We start from the raw sequence: 24,764 nt of genomic DNA on the forward strand, positions 1-24,764 counted from the left end.
GGCTAGGTCGGATAGGTGCAGCCGGTGGCGGTGCTTACAGTGCTAAACCTGGACCTGGGCACAGCGTTGCCAGTTCTCCTATTTCCTTCTGACGTGCGTTTCCGCATCTGCCTGGAAAATCTGATTTACTCAAGGTCCGAGAATGGATCAACTGAGCTAAATCGTTCATTTTACGGATGGAGAAACTGAGAGCGTCCACAACTCAGCTACCATTGACTTAGCGCTTCCTAAGTGCCAGGCTCTGTGCTGATGACTTAGCATGCATGGTGTCTCATTCTTACCTCCCATCGCTGTACTATCTGGGAGTCCAGAGACCAGAGGTCTTGGATCACCTAGAAGTGCAATTAGTCGTCGAACAAGGTGCCGGGTGTGATAGCGCGTGCTCCTGCAAAGATTCCTGATCTTCAGATTTAAGGAAAAATAGACTTTTCAGTAGTATAAGCTTTTTTTTTTTTTTTTTTTTTTTAGTGGGCAGAGACTAGAGACCGCCAGCCAGCCCTGAGAATTATTCTCATTTTAAAGATAGAGAAAACAGAGCTCAGGAAAGTTAACCATTAGAACGCTCAAGGGCACACAGCTATAAAGGAGAAAAGCTAGAATTTGAACATACATCTCTGATTCCAAAACCCATGATCTAACATCCTTCCTTTTAAGCCCTTTGCCTACAATCTGGCTGAGTATGGGTCCCCAAACTGAAGGAATACAGCTCCTCTTTTTTCTCCCCTAAGCTGCTAATAGCACTTGTCTTCACCAAGCGTTTGACACAGGAGGAGGGGTATGTTGCCTGGTAACTGCAATTATTTCTACATGGTTATTTAAGCTCAACTAGGGCATAACGGGGCCCTACAGGGAGCCTAACAGGGAGCAGATTTCCTATTGGAGAGGAGACACTTCCCTCTATGGTTTTCAAAAGTCTGAAGAGGAGGAAAAAAAAAAGTATAGAATTGGTTTTACTATTCAATTGAGAGTAGTAACTCAAAACCAGGGGGAAGAAAAAAATGGGAGGGGGAGATTATTTCAAAATGAAACGCATTTGGGGAAACTGGATATTCACATGCAAAAGAATGAAGTGGACCCTTACTTTACACCATATACAAATATTAACTCAAAATGGATCAAAGACCTAAAGCTAAGAACTACAACTATAAAACTCTTAAAATATAAGGGAAATTTTCATGACATTGAATTCAGCAATGATTTCTTGGATATTACGCCGAAAGCACAGGCAACAACAAAATAAGATAAATTGTATTTCATCAAAGTTAAAAAGTTTTGTGCATCAAAGGACACTGTCAACAAAGTGAAAAGACAACCCTGAGAATGGGAGAAAATAGTCACAATATATCTGATAAGGGTCTGGTATCCAGAATATATAAATAATTCCTAATATTCAACAAAAAAAAAATAATCGAATTCAAAAATAGGCAAAGGACTTGAACAGACATTTCTCAAAAAATAATATACAAATGACCAATAAAAGATGCTTAACATCACTAATCATTAGGGAAATGCACATCAAAAGCACAATGAGATATCAACTTCACACCCATTAGGATGGCTATTATCGAAAAAGGAAAATAACAAGTGACAAGTGTTGGCAAAGATGTGGAAAAATTGGAACACTTTTGCATTGCTGTAACAATGTAAAATGGCTGTGCAAAACAATTTGGTCATTCCTCAAAAAGTTAAACAGAATTATCATATGATCCAGCACCTAGGTATAATCTAAAAGAATGAAAGCGGGGACTCAAATAGAGACTTATACACCAATGTTCATAGCAACATTATTCACAATAGCCAGAAAGTGGTTCAATAGATGAATAAATAAAATGTGATATATCCATATAATAGAATATTATTCAGCTATAAAAGCATGTATGAAGTACTGTTACATGCTACAACAGGAATAAACTTTGAAAACATTATGGTAAGTAAAATTAGCCAGACACAAAAGGACACATATTGTTTAATTCCACTTATATGAAGTGCTTAGAATAGGCATATTGATAAACACAAAAATTAGAATAAAGGTTACCAGAGGCTGAGAGGACAGGGAAGAGGGATGGGTTCAGAGTCTCTGTTTGAGATGATGATTAAGTTCTGGAAATGGATAGTGTGATGGTTGTTTAACATGTGAATGTACTGAATGACACTGAATTATACATTAAGTTAAAAATGAATTAAAAGGTTAAAATGGTAAATTTTATTATATTTCAACACACACACACACACAAAGCAGTTAATAACAAGTGTTGATGAGGATGTGGAGAAATCAGAATGATCTTTCTGTCCCTATTCTGCATTTTCATATGAATGGAATCATATAATATGTGGACTTTTGTAACTGGCTTCTTTCATTTAGCATAATATTTTCAGGGTCTGTCCATGTTGTAACATGTATCAGTACTTCATTCCTTTTCATGATTGAATAGTATTCCATTATATGGATAGACCACATTCCTTTATCCAGTCATAGCTATGGACATTTGAGTCATTTCCGCCTTTTAGCAATTATGAAAAATGCTGCTATAAACATTCATATACAGTTTATTGTATAGACATATAATTTCATTTCTCTTCTGTGTATACCTAGGAGTGGAATTGCTGGGTTGTATAGCTTAATTATTTGAGGAACTGACAGATGGTCTTCCAAAGTGGCTGCCCCATTTTACATTCCCACCAGTAGTGTATGAAGGTTCCAATTTCTCCACATCCTCACCAACACTTGTTATTTTCTCTTTTCAAAATGACTATCATTATATCCAATCTAATGGGTATGAAGTGGTGTTTCATTGTGGTTTTGATTTGTATTTCTCTGATAACTAATGCTGTTGAGAAATTTTTCATGTGCTTATTGGTCATTTGCATATCTTCCTTGTAGAAATATCTATTCAGATTCATTGCCTATTATTAAATTGGGTTATTTATCTTTTTATTATTGAGTTGTGTTCTTTATATATGCTAGATACAATTCCCTTATCATATATATGATTTGCAAGTATTTTCTCCCATCCTTTAGGTTGTCTTTTCATTTCTTGATGGTGTCCTTTGAAGCAAAAAGTTTTTAATTTTGATGAAATCTCATTTATTTTTTCCTTTGTTAATTGTGCTTTTGGTGTCATATCTAAGAATCCTTTGCCAAATCCAAGGTCATGAAGATTATACCACGTTTTCATCTAAGAGTTTTAAAGTTTAAAAAAGTTTTGTATATGGTGTGAGGTAAAGATCCAACTTCATCCTTTGCCTGTGGCTATCCAGTTGTCCATTGATTGATTTTCGTTTGTTAAATCAACCTGACATTGCTGGTTATTGTGTATTATCCTTTTTATCTATCACTGGATTCAATTTGCTAATATTCTGTTTAGGATTTTTGTATCTACTTTATGAGAGAGAATTGGACTATTACTTTCATCTCAACTGATTCAGGTGTATGAAGTTAGGTTCATTTCACCATACACTTATCCAGTTATTCCACTACTATTGCTGAAAAGACTTTCCTTTCCCCATTGAATTGCATGGTGTCTTTGTCAAAATCAACTGAACATCCATGCATGGGTCTATTTCTGGGTTCCAAAGATTTCCATTTGTTCCATTGATCTATCTTAATTATGGCTGCTTTACTTATAAGTCTTGAAATCAGGTAGCATGGATTCTTCAACTTTGTTCTTCACTTTCAAGATTATTTTGGCTTTTATAAGTCCTTTGCATTTCCATAAAAAATTTAGAATCAGTTGGTCAATTTTAGCAAAATGCCTGGTGGGATTTTGATTGGGACTGTGTTGAAACGAGAGATCAATTTGAGGAGAACTGACATTTTAACAATATTGAGCCTCCCAATCCATGGACCTGATAAATCTCTCCATCTTTGACTGTTTACAACCAAAAATATGGTATGTAAATTAGTACTGGCATACTCATTTTATTGCACTTTGCTTTATTGTGCTTCACAGATATTGTGGTTTTTCACAAATTGAAGGTTTGTGGCAACCCTCTGTCTAGCAAATCTACTGGCACCATCTTCCCAAAAGCATTTGCTCACTTTGTGCCTCTGTGTCATATTTTGGTAATTCTCACACTGTTTCTAACTTTTTCATTATTATTATATTTGTTATGGTGATCTGTGATCAGTGTCCTGTGACGTTACTATTGCAAAAAGATTATGACTCGCTGAGGACTCAGATGATGGTTAGCACTTTTTAAAAATAAAATTTTAATTAAGGTGTGTATATTTTTAGATGTAATGATATTGCACACTTAATAGACTAACGTATAGCATAAACATAACTTTATATGCACTGGGAAACAAAAAAACATGTGCAACTCACTTTATTGCAATATTAGCTTTATTGCGGTGGTCTGGAACCCAATGCCCAATATCTCTGAGGTTTGCCTATACTTTTATTCATTCCTGGCCAATGCAAGCACCTTAGAACATTTAAATTCTATTTATTCTCTTCCAGCCTTTTGTGATGACATTGTTATACTTCATTCTATTAGATTTTGTTTTCATGAGGATGTACATAGCAGCTGTATTCGTAAGATGCCCAAACTGGAAACAACACAAGTGTCCATCAGCGGGCGAGACTATGGATGAACAAATCATGGTGTGTTCATACAATGGAATGTGACTGTGCAACAAAATGAACAAACTCACATCCTCCTTGCAACAAACAAACTCACATCCTCCTTGCAACAAGGAGGATGAATCTCAAAAACATTACATTGAGCAAAATAAGTCAGACATCCATAGAGTAACATTGTCTGGTTGCAGTGCTATGAAATTTAAGAGCGGGCAAAACTATAATATTAGAGGGATAGAATTATGAATAGTTGCCTTCCTCAAGGCAGGAGTGATTAACTGGAAGGTGCCTGAGGGAACTTTCTGGGGCAATGGAAATATCTGGGTGGTGGTTACGTGGGTACACATTTGTCAGACCTCATCAAATAATAAATGTTAGTTCTGTGCATTCTCCAGTGGGTAAATTATACATCAAGAAAAAGAAAATATCTGGGAAAACCAAAACCAAAAACTACTGATTTACTTTTTTTTTCTTTTTCTTTTTTTTATTAGTTTGTTCCATGAAAACTTTTCCATTTTCTCTCTGACTTGTACTGCAGCCAAGCACGTTTTGAAAAAACAGTTTTCTACTTTTGTTTTCCAGAGACCATTTCTGGAATGATCCTTTTAAAGCCCAGGCTCGATGTACAGTGAGGGACATGACCCTTTTCTTTCCAGCCCACCTACTGTCACACCAGGTCCTAGTTGTATTAAAAGGAGGAGGAAACAGTGCAGCTGCTTGAGATAGATTCCAGGGAATTTGCCATGGTCAGATGGAACCCTCTGCTCCAGACTCCCCTGGCTACCTCCCAGCAGCCCTTTGACATGCACTGGACTAGAGGCTTCCAGCTACTTCTGTGTTGACAATGGTCTTCTTTGGTCAGGGTAAGTATATGGATTTCATGTGCTGACAGATTTTGTTTCATCTCATTTTTCCTTTAAGTCATCTCATTTAGAAACACATTAGATTGGTGAGTCCCCTGGTAAAATCCTAGGGGGAGGAGTTTCCTGAGTACAAGTAGAGATGCTTATCCTCCAGAGTGAAGGTTGGCAAACTAGGTGTCACTGCCTGTTTTGTAAATAAAGTTTTATTGGAACACTGCCACACTCATTTGTTCATATATCACCTACAACTGATTTCCTGCTACAACCACAGAGATGAGTAGCTGCAAGAAAGATCATATGGCTTGCAAAGCCTGAAATATTTACTATCTGACCCTTCATAGAGAAAGCTGGCTCAACTGTGGTCTAGAGCACCCTCCCTGGGGGGCCTCTGTCCTGGCATCAGAGATAGGGGCCGGCCACAGCCTCACAAAAAACATAAAGGACAGGGTTTGGATATAGTTTACCAAAAGGGAAAAGTATCTCCATAGGATGATTTATGTTCTTTGACCTTCAGTTACTACCAAGAATTCAGATTTGAATCAGAGGAACCTGGATCAGGTTAACTGTCCTGGTGGAGAAAGACACAGAGGGCTTTGGAGAACTGGAAATCTTTGTGGAAAAGGCCAGGGAAGGCTTGCTGACGAGTTCAGAGGTGGTAAAGGGACAAGCAAGTACCCAGCCAGTCCAGAGGAGTGGTGGTCATGGCTTTCAGCACCTCATCTCATATCTGAGGCTCCACATAGGTTGTGGGCACAGAAACTTCCTATAGAAATCCCTAGCACAATTGTGCAGGGGAAGGTCATCAACACTTTTCAACAGTGAACAACAACAAAACAAATTAAAAGACATCAAGATACAACCCCTTACATTTTAAGTATATATATAAGCGTGGACGTGTGTATATATATATGCATATATATGTATACACATGGACGTGTTCCAACCCTCTTAAATTTTAAGAATATATACATATATGTGTCTGTGTGTATGTAAATTATTTATATATCAAAGCTTTAAGGCCTCTTTCCAGCTATAAAGTTCTACGATTTTAAGGCAATATGTGCCTGATTTGGGATTCTGTTCTATAAATTTTTAAAACAATAAATCAGTTCTTGATTGTGTCTAATGAGGAGAAGGGAGAGGTATTGGACAAAGAGAGGGGGAGGGAGAGAAGTTGGGAGAAAAGGAAGAAGCAGCGATGGAAACAAACACACCCATAAGGAGCTGCAGATAGAAAAAGGAGACTGTAAGGAAGGCGGTGGGTTCACGGGGGGGGTGGGGGGCCTCACCTCCAGCGCCCGGCCTCTTAGAGAACATTGTGAAAGTTGTTCCAAAGCTGTGTTGCAGACCTAACTGTGGTGCGTGACCTGTACGCAGATAAATGTAGCCCGTGGGGCTTCTCCGGAAGCTCACAGGGTGGTGTGGGGTGCAGAAGTTACAGCAGGCAGTTCAGAGGGTGGGGGGGTGTGGGCTGAGGGAGCAGCTAAGAAGCCTGCCTGACAGGGAGGGGAGCGGGAGAAGGAACAGGTGGGGGAAACCTCCAGAGATCTGAAGACATGGAGGCAGTCAAGTGAAGGGGTGGGAGAAAGAATATTTGCAGCTGATGGTACAGCTTTTGTGCAAAAGCTTCGAGGCAAGAGACAGCATGGAGGATTTGAGGAACTAGAGGAAATTCAGAGTGTGGAGCGCCTGTGGGAAGCCGAGCTGGAGAGGCAGGTGTCGGGGGAGGTGTCTGGTTTGCTAGAGCAGATCCTGGGGGCAGGAATAGACCTGGGCTCTAACACTTACCACACAGGCGCCGCCTAATGTCTTTAAGCCTCAGTTTCCTCATCTACAAAGTGGGGATTAAAAAGATCTACCTCATCAAGTTGTTGTGAGGATTCAAGAAGGTAATAAACACAGAATGCTTGGCACTTGGTCAGAGCTCAACAAACGCCGAGTTACTATCCTTATGTGGGGGCGAGGGGAACCCGCAGAAGGATTTTAGGGCAGTGGTTCTGACAAGTGCGAAGTTGTATTTTACAAAGATCACTTAGGCTGGCAGCAGTAGGGGAAAAACTCATCGGCTGCTGCAGCACCTGGGTTATTTGCCGCCGCGTTTGTATTCTTCCAGACCATTTTACCCTCTCCCAAAATCTGAAATGAAAATGCAAAAGGGAGAAAGATTCTCAAGCCGATTCTTATCCACATGAGCCTCCACCCTCAGCATCCCAGCATGCCCGTGCCCAGAGGCAGGGATGCAGGCTCCGGGTTGGGCCGCGTGAACCTACCTTCCAGGTAGATCTCACAGGAGGTGGTAACTCCTCGACTGGCCCCGCCCAGCCTGTGAGCTACAGCCAATCAGACGGCGCGAGGTCAGCAGTGGGTGTGGCTGCACCAGAAAAGCTCCCTGTTCACCTGCGACTGGTCCTTTGAAGAGTAATTGAAGGGAGGGGAATTACGAGGTCTTCAAATACTCAGAATCGGCAGAAGGAAGAGGACCTCGGCCGTTCTGTCAAGCAACAGGGTCTGTTAATGAAGGCGGCCATTCATTCACCCATCAAGTGTTTACTGAGCCCCTACGATTTATACCAGGCACTGTTTTAGGTGCCTGAGGGGTCACAGGAGGGACCAGAGAGGAGCCTCAAAAATAAAGCGTCGGGGAGTTCCCTGATGGTCCATTGGTTAAGACTCCATGCTCCCAATGCAGGGCGCACGGGTTTGACCCCTGGTCGGGGAACTAAGATCCCGCAGGCTGCAGGGGCGGCCTGAAAAAAAAGGAAAAAGAAAAAGAAAGCATCAGAAGGAGGATGTGGGGTGGGGGGAGACACACTTTTAGGAAGAGTGATCTGGGAAGGCAGAGATCTGAACAGTGCCTGCAGGAACCATGTGGCCGTGTGGGAGAAGAGCCCTCCGGGCACAGAGAGCGCTGGGTGAACATATCAGGGAGGACCATGCCGGCGCTGGCCAAGGAACTGCAAAAAGGGTCCGCATGGAAGTCCTATACAAACGGCTTCCACCTCAGGAAAACGCGGAAGCAGAAGCACCAGCTGACGGCAAGGAGGGAGAAGACGCTGTAAGTTTGAGAAGGATGTTAGAAAGACTCACCGGTGACCCTGAAAGTTGTTTGAAGTATTGGGAGTTTTCTAGAACACTTCTCAAGAGAAGTCACAGAAGGAACTGAAGAAATGAGGTCTCCACCATGTGAAGAGGGCAGGACACGGTGGAGGATTCTCCCATCGGTTTGGAGCTCTTACTCTCAGGAGGCCCTACCAAGGCTAAGATTCTGTGATGGGGGTGCTAAAGGAATGACAGGGCCGTAGGTGATCACTGGCCTCTTCCTTCTAAAGCAAGAAAAATTGCAGAGAGGATTCTTCTCCAGGTAATTGTGAAACCTAAGCAGCAGAAACACAACTGCCAGGCAGGAGGACAGAGAGAGGTCTTGACTGTAGAAATCCAAGAATTGGAAGAAGGACAGGAAGGCACATTGGGCACTGCTTTCCCTCTGGACAGAGGAAGAACACCCTCAGGAATCTCGCTTCTTTCTGGAACACGTAGGCGTGGTGTTAAACAGCCTTATTTTCAGTCATTCTTTCACCAGTTTCCACTGGTTAAACAAAGAGTTGAGAATCAGAGGACTCGCAACCTAACCTCATGTACAGCTGGGAAGGATATGAGCTAAAAGGCAAGACCTTTTTATTTTTTTTAAGACCTTTTAAAAAGTAAATGAATGGGGCTTCCCTGGTGGCGCAGTGGTTGAGAGTCCGCCTGCCGATGCAGGGGACACGGGTTCGTGCCCTGGTCCGGGAAGATCCCACATGCCGCGGAGTGGCTGGGCCCGTGAGCCATGGCCGCTGAGCCTGTGCGTCCGGAGCCTGTGCTCCGCAACGGAAGAGGCCACAACAGTAAGAGGCCCGCGTACCGCCAAAAAAAAAAAAAAAAAAGTAAATGAATGTGCTCCACCATATTTATACTCTCCCAAGTAGCCTCCTTAGCAAGCTAAGCTCTTATTCCAGATATGTTGCTAATATTTGACATTTTGACCTGAATTTTTCTTATTTATTTTTGGCTGCGTTGGGTCTGTTGCTGAACACAGGCTTTCTCTAGTTGCGGTGAGCAGGGGCTACTCTGTTTCAGTGCGTGGGCTTCTCACTGCGGTGGCTTCTCTTGTTGTGGAGCACAGCCTCTAGGAATGTGGGCTTCAGTAGCTGTGGCTCACGGGCTCTAGAGCGCAGGTTCAGTAGTGTGGCACACGGGCCCAGTTGCTCCACGGCATGTGTGATCTTCCCGGACCAGGGCTCGAACCCGTGTCCCCTGCATTGGCAGGCGGATTCTTAACCACTGCGCCAGCAGGGAAGCCCCATTGACCTGAATTTATTATTGCTTTTTCATTTCTCAGCCATGCGAGAAAATAAACACTATTCAAAAATCACACCTAGAATACTGGCTCGGCATCCCTACCTAACTTAATTGGGTGTGACTCATTTGAGTGAGTCTTGGCATTTTCAAATACTAAAGTCCCTCACAAGAGATGATCTGCCACCTGAGTAAATTTTAAAAGCTCCACGACAGTCTTGGAAGGCCACCCAGAGGTGGAGCTCTACACATGTTCTGAGCACAGCGCCGTCCTCAGAAAATGGTGACCACTTTGGAAGAGAAAATGCTTGTGGGATTATATATGTAACTTTGGAATGTTTTATTAAAAACCAACAACAGCAACCTCATGATATTACAGGTAGAATTTTAACTTATTATGAAGCCATAAGAATAAAGTAACAGCCTTGAGAGTTATTTGAAAGGTTTTCCAAAAAAAATTCCTTTTTATTTTCATAAATTAACACACATAACAGTGGGAATTTTAGAGTCACAAACTACCAAACAGAAAAGGAACTGCAGGGGCATCATGTATGCCAATGTTACCAAAAATGTACAAATTTCACTGAACTATTGACCATGATAATATACAAACACTTCAGGCAGCTATTTACTGGCCTAGACCAGCCCAAGGAAATGATGCTGAGGCCTCTTGCCAAGAATTAAAATCCGATTCAGCACCAGAGAGGGGCTCGTGGAGACACACAATGAACAAACATCCAATCTGAGAGAGTGCTGTGCTAGATGGCAGGCTATGTGGGGGCCCTCACTTCACAATAAAAATAAATAGCCTTTGCTGATCAATTTGTGGCTAGATAATAGTACTAAACTTTGATTTCAGTAAATCAAGCCTTCTTCCCGGCCAGCTTTTTATACAGGAAGTTCAGTCGTGGCAAGGAGCCCTTCCCTCGCATGAATCCAGGAAAGGATACTCCGCACCTCTGGCCAACTACTTAAAGACTTTGGATACAGCCACCCATGATGTGGTGTTTCAGAGGTCCTTTCCATGATACCGGGGTGAGGGAAGCTTACAGAAACAAAACACAAGGGAATTAAAGAAAGCACCAACTGCATACTCTGCCCCCAGGGAATGGGAGAAAAGTACCACCGTCTAAAAGTTCGTCTTTCGCGGATCTTGATGTACATTGATTATGAGATGAAATCCCAGCCTGGAGACGGAGCACTGGCTCTGCATTCCATCAGGCCGCACCAAGCCTTGGACCGGCAGCCCCAGTCCTGCACTCTGTGCAGCCGTTAGCCTGGCAGACAGGGAACCAGCCACAGGGGTAGGATCATGCCCAGAGGGTGGGATCTGGAATCTACCTCAGGTTGGCTCTGGCACTCGCACAAAGACCCTTTCAGGCAAAGTTGTGACAAAGCGTCATGTTTTTCACAGCTCTTGGAGGAGCGCTGTTTCAGGATTCACAGCATGAGTTTCTGAGCTCTTCAGGCTCCGAGTAAGGCAAACGCTGTATGTCTCTCCACTGTACCTCCCTCAGCTGTAGCTCTTAGAATAAGGTCAGTAAAAAAAAGTGGACATAATCTGCTTGAACAGGTGATGAGGTACATTTAAATTAATAGAGAAATGAAACCAAAAGAAAAGAGGAGGGGGAAGGTGGGGGGGCAAATATAGCTATAAACTGACAGATGGAAAACACTATAGTTGAAAGTTTCAGTGAAAAGCTGACGTGCAGAACCCTGATTGGACCTGAGATTTCTCCTCTCTTTCCCATATTAAAAACACTAAGTGTCTTTGGGTGGTAAGTCCCCATACTCAGAAACTGTACCAAGTCCCACCCCAGAACCAGACCTCCTGTAGCTATGGGCAGGTGGCTGGCTCCGAGGACCACAGACAGCACTGCAGCTGGCTAGGCCAATGGTAAAAATGGATGTTAAGACAGGTATGGCTGAGCACGGCTAGAACACGATGTGGCAACTTCAGGTACGCAATTTCAAGTTTGCAGTGGGGGCCCCTTCTTAACTTTGGAATGAGGAAGGGCCTCGGCCAGATGCACGCCAAGAATTACAAGGAGAGGGTTGGCCTCAGCGGAGCTTTTTCCTATGTTCCCAGGACAAGGAAGGAACCCAGGTCTCCACTTCCCCCAAGCCCCCATTCCAAACGCCAATGTTCCAAATCATTGCTCCTGGCCCTGACAAGTGCCACTCCTGCAACGGGCAAACTTGAAATTGTATCTCCGTAATGTTGGTGATGCCACAGCTGCACCCACGTCAACTTCAGTCTGCCACGCTTGCCACGTTGCAGACCCATCTACACTGGCAATGGAGCTGGCAAACAGGGCTCTGTAGATTTGCTGGGAGTTTGCAAGCTGTGCAGCAGGAGATTCCTAAAAACGTTTGTATAAGGGCACAAATTCATCTCACTCCCTTAAGCAAAAAGACAGAGAGAAGCATTTGTGTCTAAGGACCCTGTCCCAGGAAGGGAGAGGTACTGAGGGGAAACACAGGTCGTGTCTACACAGTCTGGGCAAAGCGAATGCACGATGGCAGCATCTGGTTTGCACTGTTCAGAGCTGGTGCGGAAGCCAGGCTCCCCTCTAATGCTACGTGGCTGTGGCCTTAGAAGCCTCCATGGATCACCAGGTGTGTATTTCACTTACTAAATGCTCTGTCTGAGGCATTGGACCTACAAGACAGACGTGGCACTTCGTTTTTCTCGCACTGTCAGTTTTTCTGCTCCAGTGTGGCACAGACTGTCAACCTGCAAAGGAAAGGCACATAGAAACCCCCACCCCCACCCCATCCTCCCATCCCCTGACAGACAGGGAAACCAAAGGGACCCAGGAGACATGATCCAGGACGGCACCACTCACTCCTCTCACAGACTGACTCGAAAATGTCTCTGGAGCTTTGACAGTTCCCATTGGCGCTGCTCCACGGCAGTGGCTCCTGGGAGGATGGGAGAGGTGACCAATGTCCTGAGGCTGGGCTTAGCATCCCACTCACCAGCCAAGGAATGTTAATTCTCTGCACTCTTGTTTTGAGAGAGAGAGAGAGAGAGAGAGAGAAAAGATAAAACACAAGGGAAGGGGAGGAGGGGAAGCAAGGCAAGGGCACATAGGCCTTAAGTGGGAAAGGAATGAAACTTCCGGGCTTGTGGCCTCACACAGCACGCTTCTGGTCCTCTGCCCACAGACTGCTGCAGGCAGAAACGGAGAAACCCAGAGACCTTTGTCTGGCATTCTACCAAACTTACAGTAGGTCTGACGCAGGAGCCCAAAGTACAGTGAGCTGCCCTCCAAGAGGGCTGGCCATGGAACTTCGTGACCCCAGACTGTCCTCCTCCCCACTATGGAGCGGGCTGCTCTGGCAGCTGCAAACGCTCTGGGTTGGCTTAATCACCACCTGAGCCATCGTGGATGCCTCTGTCATGGACCACCACTTCAGATGAAACCCACTAAGACCACACCCAAGCTTCCAACTTTTTAAATGACTGGGGGAGAGACCTGCTCTTACGTCCGTCATTAAAATAAATACAACTACTTAAGCAAGAATGAGAACCCAGATGAGAAATGAGTCGCACTAGGAGCTGGAGGCGGGGAAGGGGCTGCCTGAACACGTCAACGGGAAAACGGCTCTCGGTCGCCCCACACCACGCACCGACAAACCAGGTCAAATGCCTTTCATGTGTTCTGAAGACGTGTACTGTCTTTCTCCTTGATGTCTTAAAAAACTGCTTTAAAATCACATTTAAAGGCTCCAAACATGCAGCAATAATTAAAACAAAAAAAGGGAAATAAAACAAATGAAAATAATCAACACTACCACATTAAAAAGTGCAACTTACTTCGAATGGGGCCTGGACGGGCTCCTCTGGCACTAGTGACCCACAGTCACAGAGGGGAGAAAATGATGGGGAAAAGCCACACACACACACACACACACACACACACACTCACACTCACTCACACACACACACACACACAACCTGGTTCTGGACAGATGGGCTCAAAGGATTAGAAAACACAGCAGCTCATCTTTCCTCAACTACTGAAATGAGCCGGTGAGACATGGGACAGGACGCCAGGTCCCCCTCCCTAGGCCACATGTCTAAATAACCTTGGTCTAGCACCACCGTAAACAACGCGGAACTTTCACATGGACGTGCAAATGCTGTGAGTCCTTGGAAACCTAGTGTTACTGAAGGTATGTGGTGTCCTCCTCCGTGGATGGCAGAGAGTGTGGGGAGGAGGCCGACATCATTCAGGACCATTTCCAGGAGAAAGGGAGCGTTCCTGAGGTTCTATACTCAGCAGTACAAGTTAGAGGACCCTCTTTCACCAGTTCCTAAAAAGGCTGCACCTTGAAATAGGTAAAAATCCATAGTCTGCATTTTGAGTGGTTTGGGCAGTAGGGCAAAATTAGGCAACCTCTTCCAAGGAGGCCGGGAAAGTCTAAAGTTGAGACCCCCCCACCTGAATCGCTTCTCAACAACCGGATGACCGCTCCTGCTCCTCCTCTTCCTTGGCAAAGAAGGTCTCCAGTTCCATCAGTTTCTGTATCAACAGAGCATCCAGCTCTTGACTCTGCAGCGCTGCCTTCTGGGCCCGGGTAAAGCTGCCTGCCACCTTGACCTTACCGCGAGCCCTCCTCTTTCGTGGGACTGTGAAATCCTGAAACTCCAGAACTCGCTTCCTCTTCTGTTGGCTGATTGAGATGAGCGTACCATTCCGTTCCTTAGGTTCCTCAAAGATGGTCTCTAAACACCTAAGGGTGGAGCACAAAACAGAATCACCAACATGCTCACCCTGGGGGCCACCAACCCTCCCAGTCAATGGGCGCTAAAGGCTAACTGCTCCTGACAGCTCTTTCCTCTGGTCTGCAGCTATTTTTTGATGACAAAACACATATATCTATGAATATGTAGTACAAGCAACATAGTGAAGAAATTTAAACTGGACAGGAGGGTAAAGAATAAAAGTAAGAAGAACCCCCCCCACTCCCCACCCCGGCAACAGCAGCAACAGTGTTTTGTGTATCCTCCCAAAGTCACTCAACGTACAGATGTGCATAGGTAAGCATGTATCATCAGAGGTCAGCCCTTTTGGGTAAAGGGCCAGGTAGTAAACATCTTAAAATTAACGAGGCACACAAGTCTCTGCTATATATTCTTTTTTGTTTTTTAAACAACCCTTTAAAAGAATAAAAACCATTCTTAGCTCACAGGGCTGGAAAAAAAGAAAGAAAGAAAATGGGTTGCTGGTTGGACCCGGCCTGTAGTTTGCTGACCCACAGCATCTATGGTTTCTTCTTTACTCAAATGGCAGCAAACTACATGCACTGGCCTATGCATTGTGCCACTCTGACCTATCAATAACGTTTAAGATTGCCCCAGCTGGGTACACAGGTATCTGATTCATTCTTTTAAATGGCTATGCAGTGTATCCCATTACAAGGATGGACTATAATTTAATGAGAACCCTATTAATGGATATTTTAAGTTGTTTCCAATCCTTTCCTATTATTTAGCAATGCTGTAATGAATAGTCTTATATCAATGCCTCAGAGTTTTATCTCTAGGATAAAACTCTCCTGCTACATCCTGGACGCTACAGGAATTTAATAAATGTTCAATGACTTGAACTGATTTAGACGCAAAGGTAGCCAAGTGAAATGCCTTCTGTACTTGGGTTTGGAGTCATATCTGAAGATCAGTGCTTATTGGTCCTGAAGACAGCCGGCATATTTGCTAAAAACCAAGTACAAACGAAAAGGAGACTACCTAACCTGACACACATCTCTTTCCCATCCTACCACTGACCCCAATTCAAGTGCTGGGAACTAAAAATACCAATTCTAGTTATTTTCAAGACGCTGGTATTGGAAGAACTGAACATAAAACCCCTTCCAAAGCACAAGGATTGGAGATTTACATCGATCATTTCGGAAGCCCCCCAATCTATTATTTCCTGCTCATAGGTACTTACCTGTTTGCAGGAGGAGATTTATAATTCTTGTTGGTATATATTTCTTCTAAACTAAACTCCTTTTTCTTTAACCTGAAAAGAGAAAAAAATAAATTCTTCATGGTCTCGTAAGAGAGACAAGATTGGTTTCCCAACTCTATGTTTTCCATTCTTTTACTTTCCAAGAGTAAAAGACGAGTCCTAGATGTGTCTCATGAGAACAATGAGTACGGGATCTTCTTTTCCAGGGCATCAATCTTCAACTTTGTGAGATTTGGTCCAGTTATACTTACTTGGAGGGATATAACTGGATTTGTACCTATTATCTTAGTTTACAGCTTCTTCTGGTCCTACTTTTTCAATGTTTCTTCTGCTTAATTGACTGCTCTTTTTATATTCTCCTCTCCTGGCTCGAAATTTATACATATTCTGTTCTTTTAGTGGTTGGCAAAAATTTTAATGAGCATATTTAACTTATAAACCCTTCTCTCAAACAACACAAAGTCCCTGGAACCTCTAAGTCTGATCAATACTGTCCCAATTTATGTTAGTAGTGTCCTATTTTGCCTTTTTATTTTGTAAATTTTTGTGTAAGAAATCAGGTCATTTAGTCTGTGGCTTCCCCAGTCTAGATTTTCTTGATTACATCCCACTGATGTCATTTAACATGCGCCTCTGACCCAAACATATGGACAATACTACAGGTATTTCCTATGGACTGGTAATTAAATAGAGAGGTATGATCAGATTTAGGTGTTCTGGGTTTTCTGATAGACTTCTAGGTGTCCATCACGAGGGACATGATACCCAGCTGTCACCCTTTTTGTGTATTAGCAGCCAGCCACTGATAAACATTGAATATATTTATTAGTTCTTTAGGATTGTACATGGTGACAGTCTATCATTCTTCTGGGAGAATTCTTCCATCTAAAGAAAACTTCATGCTCATCCATGCTTTGGTAACCCTGACGTACCGTTTGCACAGGAAAAGTGGGTTGTATGCTTGGTTCTTTCCCTTTATTTACCAGTTTACAAAACAATGAATTGTTTCCCTATTATCATCCAAATACAGCCAGAGTTGTGAACTCATTCATTATGAACTATTGGACTGAAACATATCTCATGTGCTTCAATCTACTGCAGTTATTATTCCTTTTGATGCTCAGACAGTCTCATCTGTGGCAGTTGAGAGTCTCTTCAAACTGGTTCCTGTGTCTCTCCAACATGACCCCAGTCGCCTCTTGAGAGCTCATCACTTTCTGGCACAAGACAGTCTATACTCATGCATTTCCTGCCCTAGACCTGTAGCCAGTCTTCAAGGAGCTCTGGTTCACATATCATAAAATTCACCAATTTATTCATTCATTCATTTATTTATTTATTTTGCAGTGCACAGGCCTCTCACTGTTGTGGCCTCTCCCGTTACGGAGCACAGGCTCCGGCCGCGCAGGCTCAGCGGCCATGGCTCACGGGCCTAGCTGCTCCGCGGCATGTGGGATCTTCCCGGACCGGGGCACGAACCCGTGTCCCCTGCATCGGCAGGTGGACTCTCAACCACTGCGCCACCAGGGAAGCCACCCTATTATTTATTTTTATGAGTGTGCTCAATCTGTTTGTTCACTCTTAGTTTTTGGTACTATGTAGAAGATAATAGCTTCAACCTTCAGGCCACCACTCTTAGTAGAAACTTATTTTCAGACAGCACAATACCTTTATTACAAAAGAGCAAATTATTATAAAGTTTCTGTGCTTTAAACCTTTTTCAGATAAGTTAAGGAGTGACTGAACAGCACAGCAATAAACTTTTCAGCATTGTGCTTTAGTTTCTTCCCGGCTTTTTGAAAATCTTAATTGAGGTTCAGTTTGGTTCAATTCCAATTCAGCAAAGAACATACTTGTGGAAAAAATACATAAATAATAGCATGGATACGATTTTTCACAGGGATTTCCAACAAACAACTGTTACTTTGCTTCTTAACGACAGCAATAGCTACGTTAGATTAAGGATGTCGGATGGGTAGTTGGAAAGTGAAAGATTAGGCTTCTGACAGTCATTCTGACGAGCAAATCAGGGTAGTGTGCACCCATGTCCAGTTTCTGAGCTGAGGTGACTGCTGAAGCGCCAAGTTCAGCTTCTGGGATTCCTAGGCTCTCAACAAGCTTTGCCTTCCTCAGAGGGGCTTCACTCACTGGAGGTGGTGGGATGTGTAGATGTCCTCAAAAGTAGACACTTCCTGTGCAGATGCCACTTTGCCCAGAGTGGCTCTGGCAAGAGTCTACGCTCGAGCATCTTCTGTCTGGTGGTTCCTTGCTCCCTCCGCCTCTTGATCTGTTTTTACGACTTGATTTCCCCCTGGTAAAGAAGCATCTTGACACAATTCTGAAGCAAGGCTGTGCTATTCTAGTATTGACAAAACTGAGGCTCTGAGGGGCTCGCTCGGGGGTCAAGCCCTGGTCCCAGGGGTCTCCTGTGAGGACCATGCCACTGTGACCCCCAAAGCACATTGCTGTGCTCATGCCGTGGCAGATCTGGCTCCTGGAAAGATGTGGCGGGGCCTGGTGGTCAGTGGGTGCAGCGCCCCCAATCCTGTGCTGGAGCACCTATAGGCTCTCCTCACAGCCAGGTGATGGTGGCCCTAAAATTCACCCTTTAAAGTTACGGTTCAGTGGATTTCCGTAGAGGCATAATGTGATTCATCACCACTAATTCCAGAACATTTTCACAACCCACAGAAGAAACCCTGGACCAACGAGCAGTCACACCCACCCTCTCCTACCCCAGCACCTGGCAACCACGTATCTACTTTCTGCCCCTATGGTTCTGCCTATTCTGGACACTTCATACAAATGGAATCATACAGTATGTGCTCTTTGGAGTCGGTCTTCTCTCACTTAGCACACTGTTTCCACGGTTCATTCATGGTGTAGCATGTCTCAGTATTTCATTTTAACATTCTATGGATAGACCACCTTTTCTTAATCTATTCATCAACTGATGGACATTTGGATTGTTTCTACTTTTTAGCTGTTATGAAGAATATTGCTATGAACATTCATGTACAAGATTCTGTGTGAACATGTTTTCAATTCCCCTTGGACATATACCTAGAAGTAGTGATATAGTAACTCTAACATTCTGAGGAACTGCCAAACTATTTCCCACAGTGGCTACACTATTTTAGATTCCCACAAGCAATGTATGAAGGTTCCAATTTCTACCCATCCTCAATGCAAACACTTATTTTGTTGTTTTTATTTGTAAAAAAATTACTGCCATCCTAGTGGTGAGAGCCATCTTGTGGTTTTGATTTGCAGTTCCCTAATGACTAATGATGCTGAGCAAAATTTTTTGGCCATTCGTCTGCATCTTCTTTGGAGAAATGCCTGTTCAGAATCTTTGCCTACTTTAAAAAATTGCATTGCTGTCACTTTGTTGTTGAGTTGTAAGAAGTCTTTATATATTGTGCATACTAGAGCCCTATCAGATATATGACTTGCAAACACTTTTTCTGATTCTGTGGGTTATCTGTTATCATAAAAAAACAAAACAAAACAAAAAAGACTTATTTAGAGCAGTTTTTGTTCATAGCAAAACTGAGTGGACAGAGTTCTCATAAACACCCTGCCTGGAAGCCCCTGCAACTCCCCTACTAAGCACAGCAACCCCTATTATCAACAGCCTGCACCAGAGTGGAACATTTGTCACAACTGATGAACCTGCAATGACACATCATAATCACCCACAGTCGATGGTTTACATTAGGGTTCACTCTTAGTGTTGCACATTCTGTGGGTTTGGAGAAATGTATGATGACATGTATCTACTATTACAGTATCATTCAGAATCATTTTCACTGCCCTAAAAATTACTGTACTCGCCTATTCCTCCTTCCCTCCTCCCTATTCCATGGCAACTATTGATTCATTGACAGTGTCCATAGTTTTGCCTTTTTCCAGAATGTCACATAGCTGGAATCATACAGTATGTAGCTTATTCAGACTGGCTTTTCACTTAGTAGTATTTCAGTAAGGTTTCTCCATGTCCTCTTCATGGCTTAAGAGCTCATTTCTTTTTAGCATTGAATAATATTCCATTGTCTGGATGTACCATGATTTAGTATCCATTCACCTACTGAAGGACATCTTGGTTGCTTGCAAATTCTAGCAATTATGAATTAACCTGCTGTAAATATTTCTGTGCAGGTTTTTATATGAATATAAGTTTTCAACTCATTTGGTTAATACCAAGAATGATTGCTGGATCGTATGGTATGAGTATGATTAGTTTTATAAGAAACCACCAAACGCTTCCATTCCATTGGTTTACTTTTTATTTTTTTGGCTACACCACATGGCTTGGCTTATGGGATCTTAGTTTCCCAAACAGGGATTGAACCCGGGCCCTTGGCAGTGAAAGCATGGAGACCCTAACCACTGGAGCGTCAGGGAATTCCCTATTCCATTTTTTAAAAATAAATTTATTTTATTTAGTTTATTTTTGGCTGCGTTGGGTATTCGTTGCTGCGTGCAGGCTTCGTTGCAGTGCGTGGGCCTCTCTTGTTGTGGAGCATGGGCTCTAGGCACGCGGGCTTCAGTAGTTGTGGCACGCGGGCTTCAGTAGTTGTGGCACGCGGGCTCAGCAGTTGTGGCTCTCGGGCTCTAGAGTGAAGGCTTAGTAGTTGTGGTGCATGGGCTTAGTTGCTCAGCGGCATGGGGGATCTTCCTGGACCAGGGCTCGAACCTGTGTCCCCTGCATTGGTAGGCAGATTCTAAACCACTGCGCCACCAGGGAAGTCCCCTCCGTTGGTTTTATGTCAATCCTTACACATCACCACACTGTTTTGATTACTGAAGCTTTGTACTAAGTTTGTGTTTTGTTTTTTTTTTACTGTGGTAAAATATACAAAACAATTTCAATTATTATTATTATTTATATTTTAGTTTTTGCGGTACGCAGACCTCTCACTGTTGTGGCCTCTCCCGCTGCGGAGCACAGGCTCCGGATGCGCAGGCTCAGCGGCAATGGCTCACGGGCCTAGCCGCTCCGTGGCATGTAGGATCTTCCCGGACCGGGGCACGAACCCGTGTCCCCTGAATCGGCAGGCGGACTCTCAGCTGCTGCGCCACCAGGGAAGCCCTCAATTATTTTTAACTGTGCATGTAGTAAGTTTTGAAATGGGTTAGTGTGAGTCTTCCACTTTGTTCCTCTTTTTCAAGGTTGTTTTGCCTATTCTGGGCCACTTGTATTTTCAGGATTTTTAGGATCAGCTTGTCAATTTCTGCAAAAAAAGGTAGTCGACATTTTATAATACGATTGCAGTAAGCTGTAGGTTGCCTTGGGTAGTACTAACTTCTTGACAGCATTAAGTAGCCCAATCTATGAATGGATGTCTTTCCATTTATTCAGATCTTTAATTTCTTTCAACAGTAGTTGGTAGTTTGTAGTGTTTACTGAACAAGCCTTACACTTCGTTTGTTAAATTCATCCCTAGGTTTTTTTTTTTGATGCTACAGTAAATGATGCTACAGTAAATGATGCTACAGAACTGTTTTCTTAATTTCATTTTCAGATTGCTCATTGCTAATGTACAGAAATACAATTATTTTTCTTTTTCTTGTATCTTGATCTTATATCCTACAAACTTGCTGAATTCATTCACTAGCTCTAATAGTGGATTCTTTAGGGTTTTCTATATACAAGATACTGAAAAGATAGTTTTACTTCCTTTCTGAGTGCTATCTCATTTTCTTGCTTAATTGCCCTGTCTAGAACCTCTAGCAGAATGTTAAATAGAAATGGCTAGACTGAATATCCTTGTCTTGTTTCTGATCTTAGGGGACATCTTTCAGTCTTTTACAATTAAGTAGGATTTCTGCTTCGGGTTTTCCGGTAGATGCCCTTTATTCATTTGAGGAAGTTCTTACTTCTCTCTCTCTCTCCCTTTTTAAAAAATATTAATTTGGCTGCACCAGGTCTTAGTTGCGGCACGTGGGATCTTCGCTGCTATGTGTGGGATCCTCGCTGGGGCATGCGAACTCTTAGTTCCAGCATGTGGGATCTAGTTCCCTGACCAGGGATCGAACCCAGGCCCCCTGCATTGGGAGCTTGGAGTCTTAGCCACTGGACCACCAGGGAAGTCCCTCTTATTTATTCTGAAGTTCATGGAGTGTTTTTATCATGAAAGTGTGTTGGATTTTGTCCAATGCCTTTTCTGCATCTAATGAGATAATCATGTGCTTTCCCCCCTTTATTCTATTAATGTGGTATACTCCACTGATTAATTTCCTGTGTTCAACTAACCTTGCATTCCTGGCATAAATCCCACTTGGTCACATGTATAATCATTTTTTAATACGTTGCTGGATTCCATTTGCTATTATTTTGAAGATTTTGATGTATACATTTATAAGGTTCCCTGGCTTCTTTTAAGGTTATCTCTTTGTCTTTGGAAGTCTGAAGTTTTCATACCTAACTTCTTTCTGAAGTTAGGTATGAAATTCTTTTTATTGATCCTGTATGGGATTAGTATCGTTTTTTGCCAGTATACTAAAACACACGGAATTACACAGTATGTGAACTATTTCTCAATAAAGCTGTTTAAAATTTTTCATTTAGATGCTGCTTTACTGAGGTGTAACTGACACACAGAACTGTAAGACATTTCAAGTGTACATTGTGATGACCTGATATATGTATACACTGTGAGAGGATTCTTCCTATCTAGTTAATTAAGAGTTTGTGTTTTGACTTTGTTTATAGTTGGTTTCTTTTTTTCCCAGCAGAAGTGATAGATTTTTATGACATATTTTTCAGGTTTTTACTTTATGGCTCTGAATTTTGTGTTATACTTAACCATTTCCTACAGTTTCTTCAATTATTCTTACGGCTTCATTTGTTTACATTTAAGTCTGATTTTATTTGGAAGACATTCTGATGAAAGGTCTAAGGTAGAGATCCAGCTTTCTTCTTCTTTTTAATATTTATTTATTTATTAATTTTGGTCGCGCCAGGTCTTAGTTGGGGCATATGGACTCTTAGTTGCGGCATGCAGGATCTAGTTCCTGGACCAGGGATCAAACCTGTGTCACCTGCAGTGGAAGCGCACAGTCTTACCCACTGGACCACGAGGGAAGTCCCCCAGCTTTATTACTCCTAGAATGGCCATCCAGCTGTCCCAGTAGCATTTTACTGAATAGTCCATCTTTTCACCACTGATTGGAGGGGACACCTTTGTCACATACTAAATTTCTCTATGTATTTGTATCTAATTATGGACTTTGCTTTACCAATTTGTATATTTATGCTCTGGCATCATACTGTCTTAATTACTGAGACGACAATATATTTTAAGATCTCTTAAGACTAGTACTCTTATTTCACTCCTTTTCTGAATTTTCCAGGCTATTCTTGCTTCTTTATTTCTATAACTGTGTTAAATACATTCCTTTCCATTTATTCATATCTCTTCCTAAAAGAACAGTTCTTGGTCAAGTGAATGTGTTTAAATTTTTACCGTTTACTGGAATGTACCAGTTATCTAATTACTGCTTCTCAGCTCAGAATGCACCCTCAGTACCTGCTCTGTGACAATGGCATCTTGGACTCCTAATGCATTTCTTCTTCACAGTGAGTTGGTGCTGAGCTTCGGCAGAAGGAGGCACTGGAGGACACTGGAGGAGCAAAGGAGCTTTTCTTCTTGCTGCTGCCACATGGCCCATCATGGGTGCACATGTACTGGGATGTCTGGGGCGGGGCTGGATGGGGACAGTTGCCCCAGCTGTATAGCCAGAGCGTGGAGCCCTCCCCAGTGCCCCTGCAGCACTAACCTGGTGACCACCACACCACAGATGGGGCATTCGGGGACTGAAGCCCATAGTGGGACCCCAACATCCTGAAGGTTGTTTCCTGTGACTCTCCTGGAGCAAACGCCACATGCCCCAGACCACGCACCTGCAGCAGCACCCTGATACCCCGGGTGCCTGCCCTCCAGCCTCAGCTCAAGCCCTGGAAGGCTACTGTTGTTGTTTCCTGCTCGCCCAGCTCTGGCATCAGCAACCTGGCTATCCGATGGGCTGCAACCACACCTTCTCCAACAAAGTCAGACTCCAATCTTGGGGAGAGGGCCCCCTTCTCCCTTGGCCCTAGGATGCCCTTCAGAATTCCCGGTACACCTTAACAGTTACTCTCCTGTTATACTTTAACACTTTAAACTTCCCCTGTTTAAAATACTGTGTGGTTTCCATCTCCTGACTGGACCTAGACTAATAACATGATACTAAGGTAAAAGCCCTAAGGTTTTGCTAGACCAGGGGTCCTCACACCAGTGTACTAGAAGACTTTCCACAGACACACTGAAACCCAGCTCTAGGGTAATCAATCTCCTGATCTTTAAACTCCTGCACGTGACACACCTGAGAAGTGTCCTTACACTCATGTAAACGTCTCCATTCCCACAAATTCTTTTTTTTTTTTTTTGGCCACGCCACACGGCACGCAGGATCTTAGTTCCCCAATCAGGGATCAAACTCATGACCTCTGCAGTGGAAGCGCAGAGTCTTAACCACTGGACCACCAGGGAAGTCCCCTCACAAATTCTTTTAGAACAGCCCCTATCCACCCTGAATTCTACTTTGGTATCTGAATAAAATCACTGATCTCACTAGGCCCTCCTCAGATATTAATGAAATCACCGTAAACGTGTTTTGGACGTGTCTTTCCCCACCTTACACACGGTTCCGCTAAGAGAAGAGCGGCTTTAGCAAGAGGGGACTCAGCCTAATTTCAGATATGGTGTGGAATGGGGCTGTCAGAGGGACTTGGCCTCACTCACCTCCTGACTATCATCAAACAATGCCTACTTAAGAAAGAGAGCTTCAGGCTTCCCTGGTGGTGCAGTGGTTGAGAGTCCGCCTGCCGATGCAGGGGACGCAGGTTCGTGCCCCGGTCCAGGAGGATCCCACATGCCACAGAGCGGCTGGGCCTGTGAGCCATGGCTGCTGAGCCCGCACGTCCGGAGCCTGTGCTCCGGCAGCGGGAGAGAGGC

The 24,764-nt window shown here is 43.4% G+C and overlaps 1 protein-coding gene across 9 annotated transcripts in view; it reads right to left on the minus strand.

Moving 5' to 3' along the window:
• Positions 1–10,222: 10,222 nt before the first annotated feature.
• The window catches only part of PRR14L (proline rich 14 like), a 64,106-nt gene continuing 49,564 nt past the window's right edge, over positions 10,223–24,764 (minus strand). For 5 of the 9 annotated variants that reach the window (XM_019950076.3, XM_073790316.1, XM_019950074.3 and 2 more), the window contains 2 exons: positions 15,742–15,813; positions 10,223–14,521 (listed from right to left, as the gene is read on the minus strand). In XM_019950076.3, the coding sequence (XP_019805635.1) occupies positions 14,242–14,521; positions 15,742–15,813 (352 nt within the window). In that variant the 3' untranslated portion in view covers positions 10,223–14,241. Of the gene's footprint in view, positions 14,522–15,741; positions 15,814–24,764 lie in introns of those variants that run through there. The other 4 variants (XM_019950073.3, XR_002179373.3, XR_002179372.3 and 1 more) reach the window with 4 other exon arrangements.

Source organism: Tursiops truncatus, chromosome 13 (genome assembly GCF_011762595.2).
Source record: "Tursiops truncatus isolate mTurTru1 chromosome 13, mTurTru1.mat.Y, whole genome shotgun sequence".
NCBI classification, from domain to species: domain Eukaryota; kingdom Metazoa; phylum Chordata; class Mammalia; order Artiodactyla; family Delphinidae; genus Tursiops; species Tursiops truncatus.